Source organism: Folsomia candida, unplaced genomic scaffold (assembly GCF_002217175.1).
Source record: "Folsomia candida strain VU population unplaced genomic scaffold, ASM221717v1 Fcan01_Sc002, whole genome shotgun sequence".
NCBI classification, from domain to species: domain Eukaryota; kingdom Metazoa; phylum Arthropoda; class Collembola; order Entomobryomorpha; family Isotomidae; genus Folsomia; species Folsomia candida.
Genome location: NW_019091194.1, coordinates 4,414,564 through 4,428,710, shown reverse-complemented (window position 1 = coordinate 4,428,710; position 14,147 = coordinate 4,414,564). Strand labels below are relative to the sequence as shown.

Genomic DNA, 14,147 nt, shown 5'->3' with positions numbered 1-14,147 from the left:
TTTACATGTAAAACTTGTAAAGAAAAGTTGATATTAAAAATAATCTCAATATTTTATCGCTGTCATCATTCAGTCTTTGTCTGATATTTTTTTGCTATTTTTTAAATATATTTTCAGTTTCTCGGAAGATTTTATTTCATGAATGGCAATAAAGCAAATAAAACTCATTCTTGTGTCTAATTGACTTAAAATCTTGGAAACAATGTTGCAGTGAATGCCTCCAAACCGCTTTGTTGTGTCGAAGCATTGATGTCTTCGAGTGGTCCGGCAAAGTGAATTCCATACTGATTTAGAATATTTCGGTTAGAGGCGTACGTGGTATCAGCCTGTCGGTTCAGATACGCTTGATAAGGACCTTGGCCATTTGACCCCAAATTTCGGTTTAGTTCGCCCAAATGACCTTCAATTAGAATAGCAGAAGAGTTAAGATCAGTACATAATCGTGGCCATAATGCTTATTTAATAAATCGTTCATACGGAGGAAAATTCCCTTGAATGCGATCTGATTGCAATCACAGCCCCCAGTGTGATCTCCGCATCCGACTTGGCCAGAATATTCACAAGGTTCAGTCAAGACTCCATTTCTTGTTAAAATTGGACTCTGCAGAACCGCATCTGCAATTGTAGTTGCTTCCGACAAATAGGTCGAATCATTCGTCGCCCTGTAGAGTTCGACCAACGCTCCGAGAATGACGCCCTGATTATATGTCCAAGTCGTATCCCTATTACTCGTGCAGTCGTCTCGGAGTCCATCATTGATCAAGCTTTCCTCATTGATCATTCCACTCTGCTTGAACCACTCCCAAATTTCGATCGCTTGGGCGAGGTATTTAGTATCGCCGGGAATTCGGTTGTGTAACGCGGCCGCGAGTTGGATGTACAATTCGTTCGTGATAGCGTTCTTGTACGTTCTGGCCGTGCTCCACCACACCCCTCCACCACAAACAGAGTCGACATATTGATAAATATAATCCGCATCAAACTGTGCCATTGCCAAATAAGTTTGATTCCCGGTAACGTCGTAGGCGTCAATCCAGGCAAGCGCCCACCACTCCGTGTCATCGAGAGCATCGCTGGTAAAATTTCCATCCCAACCGTCAAGGTTTTCGGTGTAGGCGGTTTCAATAACGTGAAAATGGGTTCGAGAATCTGGTTTAAAATTACATTATACATGTATTCGTTACGAATTAGTTCGTAGTATGTAATATTACGAGTAGCTAACAATGGAGGTCTCCCAGCGTATCTTCTCCAATATTTACTAAACTAGTGTCAATTGGTCACACATTTAATTATCTGTAGTATGCAATTTGCAAAAGGCAATGGTCACGCAGATCGTGCCTTTTGAAAATGTCATATTAATTAAATTTCTGATTGACCGGCACTTGTTTTGTAAAAATCGGAGAGCATACGCTGGGAAACCTCCATTGTAAGTATTAAATAATTTCAAAAATACTCCGGTACCTGTAAATTTCATATATTGTATGAGAGCTGTCAGCACATTCGCTCCGTTCCACCAACCCACCGTATGCCAGAGTTGACCATTAAAGTACTGCATCAAAGCTGTTGCTGCGGCGTCAATCCGCGTTTCCGAGTGTACATTGGATCTTGCCCACTCCGTACAGGTCAAAGGTCCAGGACTAGGATCAAGCCCTCGCCCGCACGCTCTTAACGCTCCAAGACCTTTAACAGCGTCGTAATCCACGTTGAACATGGTTGTCGTGGCATAATTCACTCCTTGCGGGATTGTCGTGAATCCTAACAGACTTCCGTTTTCCCAGCTCAGGCCGGCATCGAAGGAACGGTCCAACCAGACCTCGTCCCTTGCTGTCCCGTTAATAATTATGGCGAAACCCATGTTATCAGTGTCAGAGATGATGAGCCGTATTTCTCTCCCATTTATGGTCGAAGTGGCGACAACTCGGGCACCGTCGGACACCTCGGAAGCGTCCCTGTTGTCACAGTGGGTATTGCAAATATGTAAATTTTGGGCTTGTGATCCAACGAATAGGAGTAATGCCAGTAAGGGCAAAGTTATCAAACTGCTGTGCATGATGATTAATAAATTCGAAAATTTGAGTAAAGTCTCCGCCAGTTTGTTACTTGAACTCGGAGAGAATCAATTTTAAAGGAGAGTTATTTACACTAAAAACTCCTGTTACATAAATATGCAATATACTGTGAAACCGAGAACATGTAAATGCTGAGTGCAAAAAAAGGTGTAACTGCTTGACATCGTCCACTTATCTCTTATACATAAATAGGTTGACAAACAATTTAATTATCATGCATGTTGGACATGCTCTACAAAAGATAGATAAGTTGTGCTAATCTTAATTAAAATGTTAAAGCGACGTCATATTTAGTAGGGGTCCTTCATAATGTCAAAATCCTTATTAAGATGCCAATAGTCTTCAGTTCCAGGCAAAGGAATCTGATAGTCATCCATACTTTCGGGAAGGGTGTCGGGATAATCGGGATAAACTGGGCATGGTTTTGGCTTGGGTAATTCTGGATACCAACATGGGCACTCCATGTCAAAAATAACCTCTTGACCTAACCACGATGACCTTTCTGTGTGATCAATGACATCAAAGATGGTGAGTGGATGAATAAACACGGACAAGTTCCCATGATTTTGCGCCATAAAGGAGTGCGCAGCGTTGAAGGACGTGGCATTGCAGCACATTTCATACTGAGAAACTGGAAATGGTCCGTACCATCCGATGAAAATCTGGTCAAAATTATTTTTAAAATATGGAAAAGTTGTATGCATATTCCCAGAATTTAATTTGATTAGTATTTATTATACCTGGTTGAGAGAACACTCTGCCAATCTTCCATCATTGATCATTTCCCTCAGCTTCCTCCTGAAATATACACACAAAACTGGATTCAGACCAGAAATTGCTGTAATTTAATAGTATTTAGTTATTGTGTCTACCTAAAACTTAATGCTTCATCCACACTGGAATTTTTAACCTCGAAGAGAAAAGTATGTAAATGCCAGGCACCCACTTCCTCTTCGTAATATTGTCGCTCTTCTGTGAGAACGCTAGTACAAAATAAAATTACTAGACACGAGAAGATTAAAAGTTTCTCCATTTTTTAAAATTATTTTTTTAGGAAATGAATACACCCGAGTGACTACGATGTATGTAATGACGATCGAATTGACATCTTATCTGGTTTTATATTGAGTTGAAGAGTCAATCAGTATTGATAAAATGTGTTGTGATTTTTGATTAATTATTGTTATGTCATTATTATCATTCGACATTCAATTTATTCAATTAATGACGGCATCGGTGTAGTAATGACGAAAAGATGTCATTTGACATGCAGCTCTCGATGTCGTGATCATAACATGTCCCTATTACTGGAATATATAATATTAGATACAATTAAATAATTTAATGCAACTGTGATATGAGAATTAAATCATTTTTATTATTATAATACTCCGTTTGAAAATCATTTTAAACTTTAATATGAAAGGATGAAAATATCAAAACAGATTATAAATAATACTCGACTACTCGGAGGTATTTCATAAATCATTCCAAATCAGTAAATCATTAGAGGTTGCGAGATGAGTATTTATTTGGTGAGCAAATATGTATAAATACATACATATTCCTGTACCTACCTCAACCATGGGATGTCAATCTGCTGTTATCAGTTTATGCAACGCCACATTTCTAAGCGATCTGGTAAACAATATTGCCAACAACTAAACCATCCCAACCCAACCAGTCAAAGATGTTCCCAAAAAAAGTCTTTAAAGTCTTCAGTTTGGGACCATTAGACATAAGACACATCCGCTGAGCAAATTAATTGCATAAAACCCATGCTTGAATCAGAATGCTTTTTATAGATTTAGGAATCGGGGGGTGGGAAGTAAGCACATATAATTTCAACCGTCGACTACTCAGAATTCCCTTGGAATCTATAAATTATCTCAATCTAGATGCTACCGATAATTAGGTTGGAATATGACTCACAGGGAAATTTGCGCAGGTATAATTAGTACCCAGGAATGTGAGGTAAATACGCTCAGGTGCACATATATGTATTTAGGAATATGAGGAATAATCCAAATGACGTTGCCAGACATGACCAAGTGCGTAATATCTGTTTACTGTTCAGCGATTATTTGAGATTAGCTAAATCAACGATAAAATCATTTTGTTACAACTTGTTTATTTTATTTTAATAAAAGTGTCGGGAAGGAGGTCCAGTAGCCTAATCCCGAGTCATAATTCAATTTATAAACCCCATTGTCATGTCATTGTGTGTACTCAATGATGCAGGTGTTGGTTTAAGATACGATATAAATTGGGGTGTAGCATATTTCGATATCGACGGACGAGGGAGCTTGTAAAACTTGACATATCGTCTACTTGACTTTTGCTAAGTATAGATTCGTGCGTATGTATGTATGCAGATTTTAAATAGTCGCAATAAAAGTGGGTATTTTCGACACTGCTCTCGTCACACGTGACAAAGAAAAAGTGCATTGACGCATTTTGTCGTCGAATGCAGCCACTCAAGCCACTTTTACCAGGCTTGATCTTGTTAACCGCGATGCGATGCGATGCTTAACGTAAGGGGATGATTGCTTCAGACTAATTTTATGATGGGTACGCTACGTTTGGGACAATATTTTAATGAAGGTGGGATATGGATAAGTAATAAATTAACAGTGTCACACTGCTATATGCAAATGTACACATATCCTCGCAGCAATCATTTGGGGGATCTATAATTGGGGTGGTTTTTGTTACTTGGAGGTGGAGCGATGTAGAATTTTGTGCAATTAAAATTGGGACACATATCGAGCAGAAATTAACTAAACAGAGATTATCTCGTCGGCGCGTTGGTCACAACACGTCGTAATCGCTGACTTCATTGCCGTAATCAATCTTGAAATACTGTTTACGTACAGCTTATCTTCCGTTCATTGAATTTTGTAATGGCTCCTTGTTCTATTATCCGTCGTCGTCATAAAAGTTTGAGGGTGCATTTGCTGGTTAAATAAATTGGTCCAATTTCAGTAGAACAATATCATTTTGTGGGTGACACTAGTAGGAATCAGTCAAGTTAGGTATCCCACGCAGCATAATGAAGGCATCGTCCGCAGTGCTATTGACACTGGGTAAATTCATAAGGCTTGTCCTAATTGATATTCAGTTTGGGATTTTATATGTTTTACATATCTATTTCGTTATTTTAGCTAGTTTCGTGATTCAAGTTGCATACACGTATTGTCCAGGTCAAGTTTCTAACTCGTGTGAGAAAGGTGAGAAGATGAGAAGTTGATGAGGGGAAAACATTTTGATTTTGCTCTTCATAATTGTAATTATTTTAATAAATTGTTAAACTGTAGCATCTCCGTCAAAATCTCAACTTCCAGAATGGGCACATATTCATAACCATTTAACACAAAATCCTGCAACTGCAACTAATCAGGAAGGTATATATCAGATCGTATAGTATAAGAGGTCATCCATTTGCTCAATTTAACTATGGCGTAAATTTAGGATCTCTTAAATGTATGTGGTTCGAGTCCCTCGGCAGATAACCTGTAAATATTTATTAATGAATAATTAGGAATCCCCATGCCAAGTCTGGTCGCCTCCCAGGCAATTGGAACTCGAGGTCACATCCTTCTCCAGGATGCATTCCTACTCGAAAAGACTGCCAGTTTCAATCGAGAACGAATTCCTGAACGTGTTGTCCACGCCAAGGCTGCAGGTCAGTTTTATATGCAGCACCAGAAGAAAATTTAATTCGTAATTAAAGAAAATAAAATCTAAATTATCGGTGTAATATTTACGAAATTAAGGAGCGATGGGGTTTTTTGAAGTAACACACGACGTCAGTATGTTTACCAAGGCGAAACTCTTCAACAATATTGGTAAAAAGACAAACGTCGCTGTACGAATTTCCACCGTAGGTGGAGAATCAGGTTCCGGGGATACGTGGGTGGATCCAAAGGGATTTGCTACCAAGTTTTATACGGAGGAAGGAATTTATGATCTCGTCGGGAACAACATTGAAGTCTTCCCCATTCGAGATCCCATGCTATTTGCTGATTTAAACAGGTAACATAATCTTAATAATCTCACTAATATGATTTTTAAAAATTACCACAGTGCAGACTATTTTGAAATTTTCCCAGATCTCGCAAACGAAACCCAGCCACCCATTTACGTGACGCCACGATGTGGTTTGATTTTACTTCGCTTCGTCCCGAGTCTGCCCTCCACACCCTTCGCCTGTTCTCTGACGAAGGTTCTCCCAACGGCGTTCGCGTCATAAATGGTGCCGGAGTCCACACCTTTAAATGGGTCAACGCAACCAATAACCCAGTTTACATTAAATATCACTGGATTTCAAACCAACCCTGGGACTTCTTATCGAAAGAAGAAGCTACTCGATTAGCTGGAGTAAACCCTGACTACTCCATCCAAGACTTGTACGATGCCATCGCTCGAGAAGAGTACCCCTCGTGGGACCTGCATGTCCAAATTATGACCTTTGCTCAGGCCGATGCTCATCCTCAAAATCCCTTCGACATCACGAAACACTGGCGCCGAGAGGACTATCCTCTCATTCCGGTGGGAAAGATGACTCTAAATCAAAACCCGACTGATTACTTTTCTCAGGTTGAAATGGCTGCTTTCTCTCCGGCTAATATGGTCCCCGGAGGTAGAGTTATTTATTTATGTAAAAATTAATCCACAATTTCCTTATAATATTATCCTTGACATTCACAGTCGAGCCTTCTCCTGACCGTATGCTCCACGCCAGGATGTTCTCTTATCAGGATGCTCAGCGATACCGACTTGGGGTCAATTTTGCCCAATTGCCCATCAACCAGGCTACCTCTCGGGTGGAAAATTATATGAGGGATGGTCCCATGTGTTACAGTGATAATGGTGAAGGTAATTATCCATTGTATACATATTCTAAATACTGTGCAAGCAATAATTCAACTCTATTTGGTCATACAGGAGGACCAAATTACTTTCCTAACAGTTTCGGGGGGTTGGATGAAGGTGGGAGTGAAACGGACCAAACAGTTTTCCCTGCCACGGGGGACGTTGACCGGCTCGACACCGGGGATGACGACAATTTTAGCCAGTGCGTCCAATATTTGCAGTTGGACTTGAATTCCGAAGAGAAACAACGACTGGCGGATAACTTGGCGGCGCAGTTAGTAAACGCGGCTGAGCCGGTGCAACAAACGTTTTTGCAAAATGTGGCTTATAAAATTACTAAAGAATTTGGCGATTCGATTACCGTTGCTTTGCAAAATGTAAATAATCCTCCTACTACTACTAATCCTCCTACTACTACTAATCCTCCTACTACTACTAATCCTCCCACTACTATTTCTACTACTCCCTCAGGGGGGTCTAATTTAGCAAACACGACATGGATATTGGTCATAGTCATGGCATTATCAATATCGATAGGATATCAGCAGGGTTAACAATATTATTTAGGTTAAATTTTACAACAAGATTTCAACGTTATTAAAATAAAAATTAAAGAAAAGCCTTGATTTCATATTTACTTGCCTTCATAATTAACTACATAACTCAATTTAAACTTCATTTAAGCTTCGCCCATACAAATCTCACTTGATCGCATCAAATTAATCACGCAATGATCATCATTTACATCACAGGAGAAAACTTTCAGAAAAAAAACATGCAAAATCCTGTCTCAAAAAAAGTCACCTTTAAAAAACATACACTATAGTAAATCAAGTATAAAAAAACGCGACTTGCCGGCGTCAAGTTGCTGGACGAAGGTGCCATTAAGTCTGGACCACCACCACCAGCAATCTCACTAGCTTCGCTTGCCTTCCAGTAGCAAAGGCTTCCGACGCCTTAGTCGGCATCTTCTTGACACAACGCTCCTTCGGCCTCACTGCTTCTTTTCATCTTCCGGTAAGATTCTTCTCTTGACCTTTCATTTCTTCTCCGTTTTTCGACCAGGTTGGATGTGCGAGGAAGAGCTGCTCGTCCAGAAATTTTCATTCGTAGTTTAGTTTCTTTACTTTTAGTGGATTAATCGAGTTTCAAGGTAGCTTTCTCGTCAGATAATTAAAGTTGTTTTAGTAGGTCGTCTCTGCGAAAAGTGACTGATAAGCGAGGTTTGTTATATTCTCAAGGCGAAATTATGGCTTCGAATTTCAAGACCGAGGTTGAGGAAGAAGAAAGAGAACTTCCGGAAACTTTTTCTCGCTTCGTCGTTGGAGAGAATGCGGAACGTTTAGATGTAAGTTTTTATTTTACTTAAATTTTACTTGAAGTTTGTAGTTGTGAACTTAAATTGATGGTGAGTTGGAAGAAAAATGTATAATTTGTGGGTAGCATGAATTGGATTTGTCTTTTTGGGTGGACGCATTAAAAATCGTGTCCAACAAGTGAGATTTTATTTTTGTTTCTAGCCTTGCTCATCCGTGTTGGCGAAAGAACAACGAGATATGCAGAATATGGAGATGTTATTGGCGAAAACCTTTGAAGAACTTGGTGCTCTCGCCGACGCGACAGGAATGCCAATAATTCAGGAAAATGGGCAGAGAACATTTGGACCTCACCCAAATGACCTTCGGACACCAATGAGAGGTATGGAAATGCTCGTTATTAGTAATTTAAGTTTAAACTTTAAAGATAATAGATTGTGATATTTTGATATTTATTGAATTTTTTGTAGGAACTGAAATTTTTGTTGGAAAATTGCCAAAATATATGAACGAAGCTCATGTTTACAACGTGTTTCGACCTATCGGTGAAATTTATCAAATTCGTCTCATGTTGGATTTTAATGGACACAATCGGGGATTTTGTTTTGTTCAATTCTATCATAATGAAGATGCAAAACGTGCAATTGCAACTCTAAACCATTATGAGATTGCTGAAGGTGAGTGAAAAAAAGTTAAAATACCTTAATGAATAAATCAAATACTTTTTTCTCAATGTCCACCAGGTCGTCCAATCGGAGTCACTGGATCTGTTGACAACTGTAGATTGTTTCTTGGCGGTATTCCGAAGGATAAAAGTGAAGTGGAGATATTTACAGAACTTTCAAGAGTTACTGATAACTTGGTGCGCGTATTTTCCAAGACTAATAAAAGGTCGGAGACTGTGAACCGTGGATTTGCTTTCGCAGAGTATGTATCACACAAGTACGTACATAAATATTTACTATACAGTTAATTTTATTTGATTTTTACATAGTTTTACTGATTTTGATCTAATTATTTCTCAGAGATGCTGCAATGGCTCGCCGGAAGATGATCCCTGGAAAAATTTTAATGTGGGGTAAGCTTGTTCATGTCGATTGGGCGGAACCCGAACATCCAGAGACAGTCAACCGAAACTACGGGCTTTCGAAAACGGTTCAACAACGAACGAATGGAAAGTTTTACAACTTCTTCGACGTATTGGTGCCAATGGACCCGATGGCACCGATGAATCACATGGTGCATATGGATCCGATGGCGTCGATGAATCACATGGTGCCGATAAAGCCTGATTATGGAATGCAAGGAAACTTGGCATGCTTTCCGAATCCCTTTAATTTTGTATAAAATCTACACAAATTATATATATCTATTTTTATACCCCAACCTCATAGATTCATAACATAATTGCGTCCGTAGTATTTGCATTATGCATGAATTAAAACATTTGGCCAAAACTAGGGAACCTTTGTTACTATAATATGAACAATATAATTGTATAATATGAATGTGAGCACGAATATGAATTTTCAAAGTTATAATAAATACTGTTTTGTTTGTAAAATGTGAAGCGAAAAATGTAACATATTTCATTATACTATCCACTAACCAGGAGAAGAAAATGAGAAATAGCTAATTTACGAGTCCATTTATTTCCTTACAACAGCCGCACTAACGCTATAAAGCATTTTAGTTCCTACATAAAGTGATAACCGGCCGACTTTACATTGCATTCGTCTTCCCTTAAACTTTTAAGTGGGGGCAAACAAGATCATTTTTCATGTCCCGATAAATTCATTCGTTTGATACATTGCATAAGCGAACAATGCTGAAAATGCTTTTAACTCGTTTAATTAATTATTTATGACTTTTATTTCATCCCTCTCGCCTCTCCACACGGAATTCTTTAGCCCATTCTTCAGCACATGCAGGCTGAATAGAATACTTGTAAAATTGAAATTCTTCTTTGTCCATGCAAAGAGTGTGAGATTTAGGAATCTGCTTTTAAAGGGTCTATACACCCGGTTTTGATTGAGCAATATGCATGATACCAAAAAATGCTTGACATTCAACTAATGATTTTATTTACCATTGTGGTTTGGTTTTACACCACCAAACTTTCGGCAGCTGCAGATGTTACATTTGACATTGCCGAAATATTTCGGTAATTAATGGATTAATCCAGTGTCTAATACCCGTATTGCTGCAAATTTAATAAGAATTTCTCATTTTTTGCATGTGATACATTTCCTGTTATGTTTTGCGTGTTTTTTCACTTCACAAACGTAGTGAATGAATTATTTCGACTTTCGACACGACACAGTACACATGAGAAATGCGCTTGTATTCAGTTAAAGTGTGTGAACTTATTGTTGTCATAAAAGCAAGTGTTTATTCAGAAAGAACAGAGACAGGTGCGAGTAAGTGCCCAGAAATTTCAATTGACACGAGAGCTAATTCACCCGAGGAGACACAATGGAGGGGCTTTCAATAAAATACTTCACACCAATATTCACAAGGAGTCCAATCGAGGAAGAAATCGATTATTACCTTCATGTCATCGTATGAAATCTAGTAAACCAATCTGAAAAGTGAGGGTCAAACATTGCCGAATTTGTCACTTGTATATCTCAGAGAGTAGCGGAAAGGGTTGGATGGATGGCGTAGGTGTTGGCGTAGCGTTGCTGTATGCAGTTCATCCATCTTTAATGCATACGTTTTTATATTGTAACTAATTTTTCTCTGCAGAATGATTCCACATTTTCAGATTAGAAATAAAATTATGAAAAAAAACAAGTTAGCATCATGTCAGTTGTTAGTGGGCAAATTATCGCTCTGCGCCAACCGACCACTTAATGGCGGAATCGTCACGCCCGACCGGAAAAGAGTTGTGGAGGAATAAATACTATGAAACCTGGTACAATGCACAATTTATTGTTCTGTTATATCGGGGTGAAAGAAGCAGCTAAAAGAGGACGAGGCAGAGAGAGAGAGGACAAAAGAACTTGACTAGAGTCCATTAATACATAATAATACCAAGTCTGTCTGCATATCTATCAGAAACAGACAACCAAAAGTCGTTCAAAATTCTAATTCAAACGCAAAACTCTTGAAACGAATTGCCTGTTTCTTCTCACTCCTTAACACCCCTTTTATGCACTATCTTCTACCACTACTTAGTTCACAATGAGACACAATGCAACTACAACTATGGCCAACTTCACTTCAAAAACCATTCATCATCATAATATTTAAGTGCTAAAATTCACCAGGGTCCAGTTACAAGCACCAGAAAATGATGCCAAGACACACACCAAGTTTCCAAACAAGTCGAAATAAAGAATGGTCGTGACATTTTTTTAATACGCCGGAAATGCATTCCAGTTTCGCGAAAGTGTGGTCACATAGTTAATTCGAGATCCCCAAAGTACAATTTCTTTTCGTCATTGTCACCACCACCTCCTCGAAATGCTTTCACCCATCGTCTTCGTCGTCGTTGCTTTGCAAAGCCAATTCGAACATTTTGTTGGATTGAATTGTGGAACAACAATATTTCGTCCATTGTGGAACATAATGGTGAATCCAATCCATCTTTTGCAAAAGTGTATGTTATTGTCAACTCTGAATGGGAACCCTTTAGAACCTTTAGAGAACTCTCATTTTTGAGAGCTCATGTAAAATGGAAGAGCTAATCCGACCAACATCATGTCAATTGTCATTTTCACACTGTCGACTCCCCATTGTCCTTCCCTCTCTCTGACAGGACAGCACAGAACAGAACAGACTTCTTCGATTTTGCTTTAGCTTTGGTCGTATTCACCGATTATTATTATATGAACGAAACTAGACTACACCCTCTCACTATTCAGACACACAATGCCCTTCTCATTTATAATTGAGAAGTGTGAAAATTAAAATCCATTCGAAGTTTCTTGTACGTAGTTTCGGTCCCTGTCCTTGTTTTTGAGTGAATAATGCGGATAAAATATACGAGGTGTTGTGAATCGATGTACTTATTATTATTATTAAATTAATATGGGATTAGACCACAGCTTGCAGATTGAGATAATATAATTATCGTTTTTGGAGGTGAGGCTGTTAAGATAAGAACTTTCTTTTGGTGGGATTTTCTACCACCACCACGACCCAATATTATCCTTAGAAAGGGTGTAATTCAGCTCAGAATTCGATGCCACTTTCCCTCTCCTGTTTTCTTTTTCTTCTTTTTCTTATCCGCTTATTCTCCCCGTCATTCCAGTCGAAGGAGCCATTGGCTTAAGAATTGGCTATATTTCATGTTAAACAAATCCTTATCCATCACATAGTGGCGAAACTGATGAACTCGGTGGGGTAAAAAGTTCACGAGTTTCGGTGGGAATTTTGAATTATTTGCAAAAAACTGCAAAACTCATCTTGAGTTGTTTACATTTTTAGTGGTTTCCAGTGGGAAGAGTGTGTGGTGGTGGCTTCCCGCCACACATACTCTATGACGAGTTGCGACTAATCTCAAAAAGTAGTACAATTTTTACATCATTTTTCACTTTGCGGGTTTCAATGTACACGCATAAGTTTGAAATTTTCAGAATATAGCTGTCAATAGTTTTGCAACAAATTACCATTCATCGATAAGCAATTGTGATTGTAGTTTTATTTATATTAATCAATATTTGTGCAAATTTCGGTAATATTGAGATTATTGATTAATATAAATAAATCTACAATCACAATTGCTTATCGATGAATGGTAATTTGTTGCAAAACTATTAATAATTATATTGTGAAAATTTCAAATTTTTGCGTGCACTTTGAAACTCTCAAAGTGAAAAATACGGTCAGAGTTCTGGACTCATGCGTAGTATAGAGAGGAAATGCAGAGCGAGAGCGAGGAGATAAAATATCACGCAGGCTTAAGTACACAAGCATAAAGGTTGAGCCACCAAAGAATTTTTAATATGCATTCTCCATTCTCACCTCTTTTCATTCTTGAACCAACAGTGCCCATTATGCTGGTCGCCTCGATGTGACATTTGCATATCTGGGGTACAATGCAAGGGGGAACAGTTCGCATTCCAACAATGAGAGCAATATTTTTCCAGGCAGGCCCATAATGTTTTCTTGTGGGCACAATGCCAACAATGGACACTGAAGGAGGAAATGATGGCTCGTATAAAATTCCATTTTTACATAAATCTTATATGCATGCAGCTAATTTTAGTGGCTGGCGAGGAAAGTATGTAGACATTTAGATATCCAATGTATGTACGTATGTGGTGGAGAAAAATTACGATTTTGTGGGGCCAATATTGCAAAATGCCAACTTATCCGTAGTCAGACAATCTTCTTTAAGTAATTGATTTAAACTTTATGTTGTTAAGAATAATGATCATGTTGATCGTAGTGGAGCGTTCGGAAATACATGGTATATAAATATTTCGGAGACTGCATACAATTATTATACATATTTGTATCATCTGGTAATGTCAACTGTCAATCATATGTTGCAATACTACTTTAATTGTTTATCGCTACTGGAATTTTTGTTTTCATGTAATTTCGAGTTTCCCAGTTCGAGTATCGCTCTACGAATTGAATTTTACAAAGATGGATTATTCTACTAATGGATGAATGATAAACAATCTGGAATCAATTAATTGATTGCACACAGAGCTGGGATAATCCTGATTAAGGATTATGGATTTTAATCCCGGATTATGGATTATTAATCCATAATCCCTAATCCGACAATGAGAGTTTTTTGTAGATTAATCCCAATCCATAATCCAGATTTTTCTGGAATTTGAATTAATCCGGGAATAATCCCATTAGATGTCATTAATCCGTAATCGTGATTACGGATTACTAATCCTGATTAATCCCAATCATGACT

At 38.3% G+C, this 14,147-nt stretch overlaps 3 protein-coding genes across 3 annotated transcripts; 2 read left to right on the top strand and 1 right to left on the bottom strand.

Annotated features, from left to right (window-relative positions):
- Positions 1-106: 106 nt before the first annotated feature.
- LOC110843761 (mannan endo-1,6-alpha-mannosidase DFG5) lies at positions 107-3,172 on the bottom strand. Its single transcript, XM_022089793.2, has 5 exons — positions 2,942-3,172; positions 2,810-2,867; positions 1,462-2,731; positions 478-1,149; positions 107-400 (listed from the first exon to the last, which is right to left on the bottom strand). Exons 3-5 carry the CDS (start codon positions 2,048-2,050, stop codon positions 186-188), a joined length of 1,476 nt encoding a protein of 491 aa, XP_021945485.1. The 5' UTR covers positions 2,051-2,731; positions 2,810-2,867; positions 2,942-3,172; the 3' UTR covers positions 107-185.
- Positions 3,173-4,935: 1,763 nt separating this feature from the next.
- LOC110843052 (catalase) lies at positions 4,936-7,577 on the top strand. The gene is made up of 8 exons (XM_022088964.2): positions 4,936-5,155; positions 5,234-5,299; positions 5,387-5,473; positions 5,611-5,754; positions 5,846-6,104; positions 6,182-6,711; positions 6,780-6,947; positions 7,017-7,577. Exons 1-8 carry the CDS (start codon positions 5,122-5,124, stop codon positions 7,496-7,498), a joined length of 1,770 nt encoding a protein of 589 aa, XP_021944656.1. The 5' UTR covers positions 4,936-5,121; the 3' UTR covers positions 7,499-7,577.
- A 335-nt stretch (positions 7,578-7,912) lies between these two features.
- Positions 7,913-9,818, top strand: LOC118434701 (APOBEC1 complementation factor-like). The gene is made up of 6 exons (XM_035848810.1): positions 7,913-7,961; positions 8,186-8,292; positions 8,465-8,642; positions 8,731-8,937; positions 9,004-9,202; positions 9,286-9,818. Exons 2-6 carry the CDS (start codon positions 8,194-8,196, stop codon positions 9,605-9,607), a joined length of 1,005 nt encoding a protein of 334 aa, XP_035704703.1. The 5' UTR covers positions 7,913-7,961; positions 8,186-8,193; the 3' UTR covers positions 9,608-9,818.
- The last annotated feature ends 4,329 nt before the right edge of the window (positions 9,819-14,147 follow it).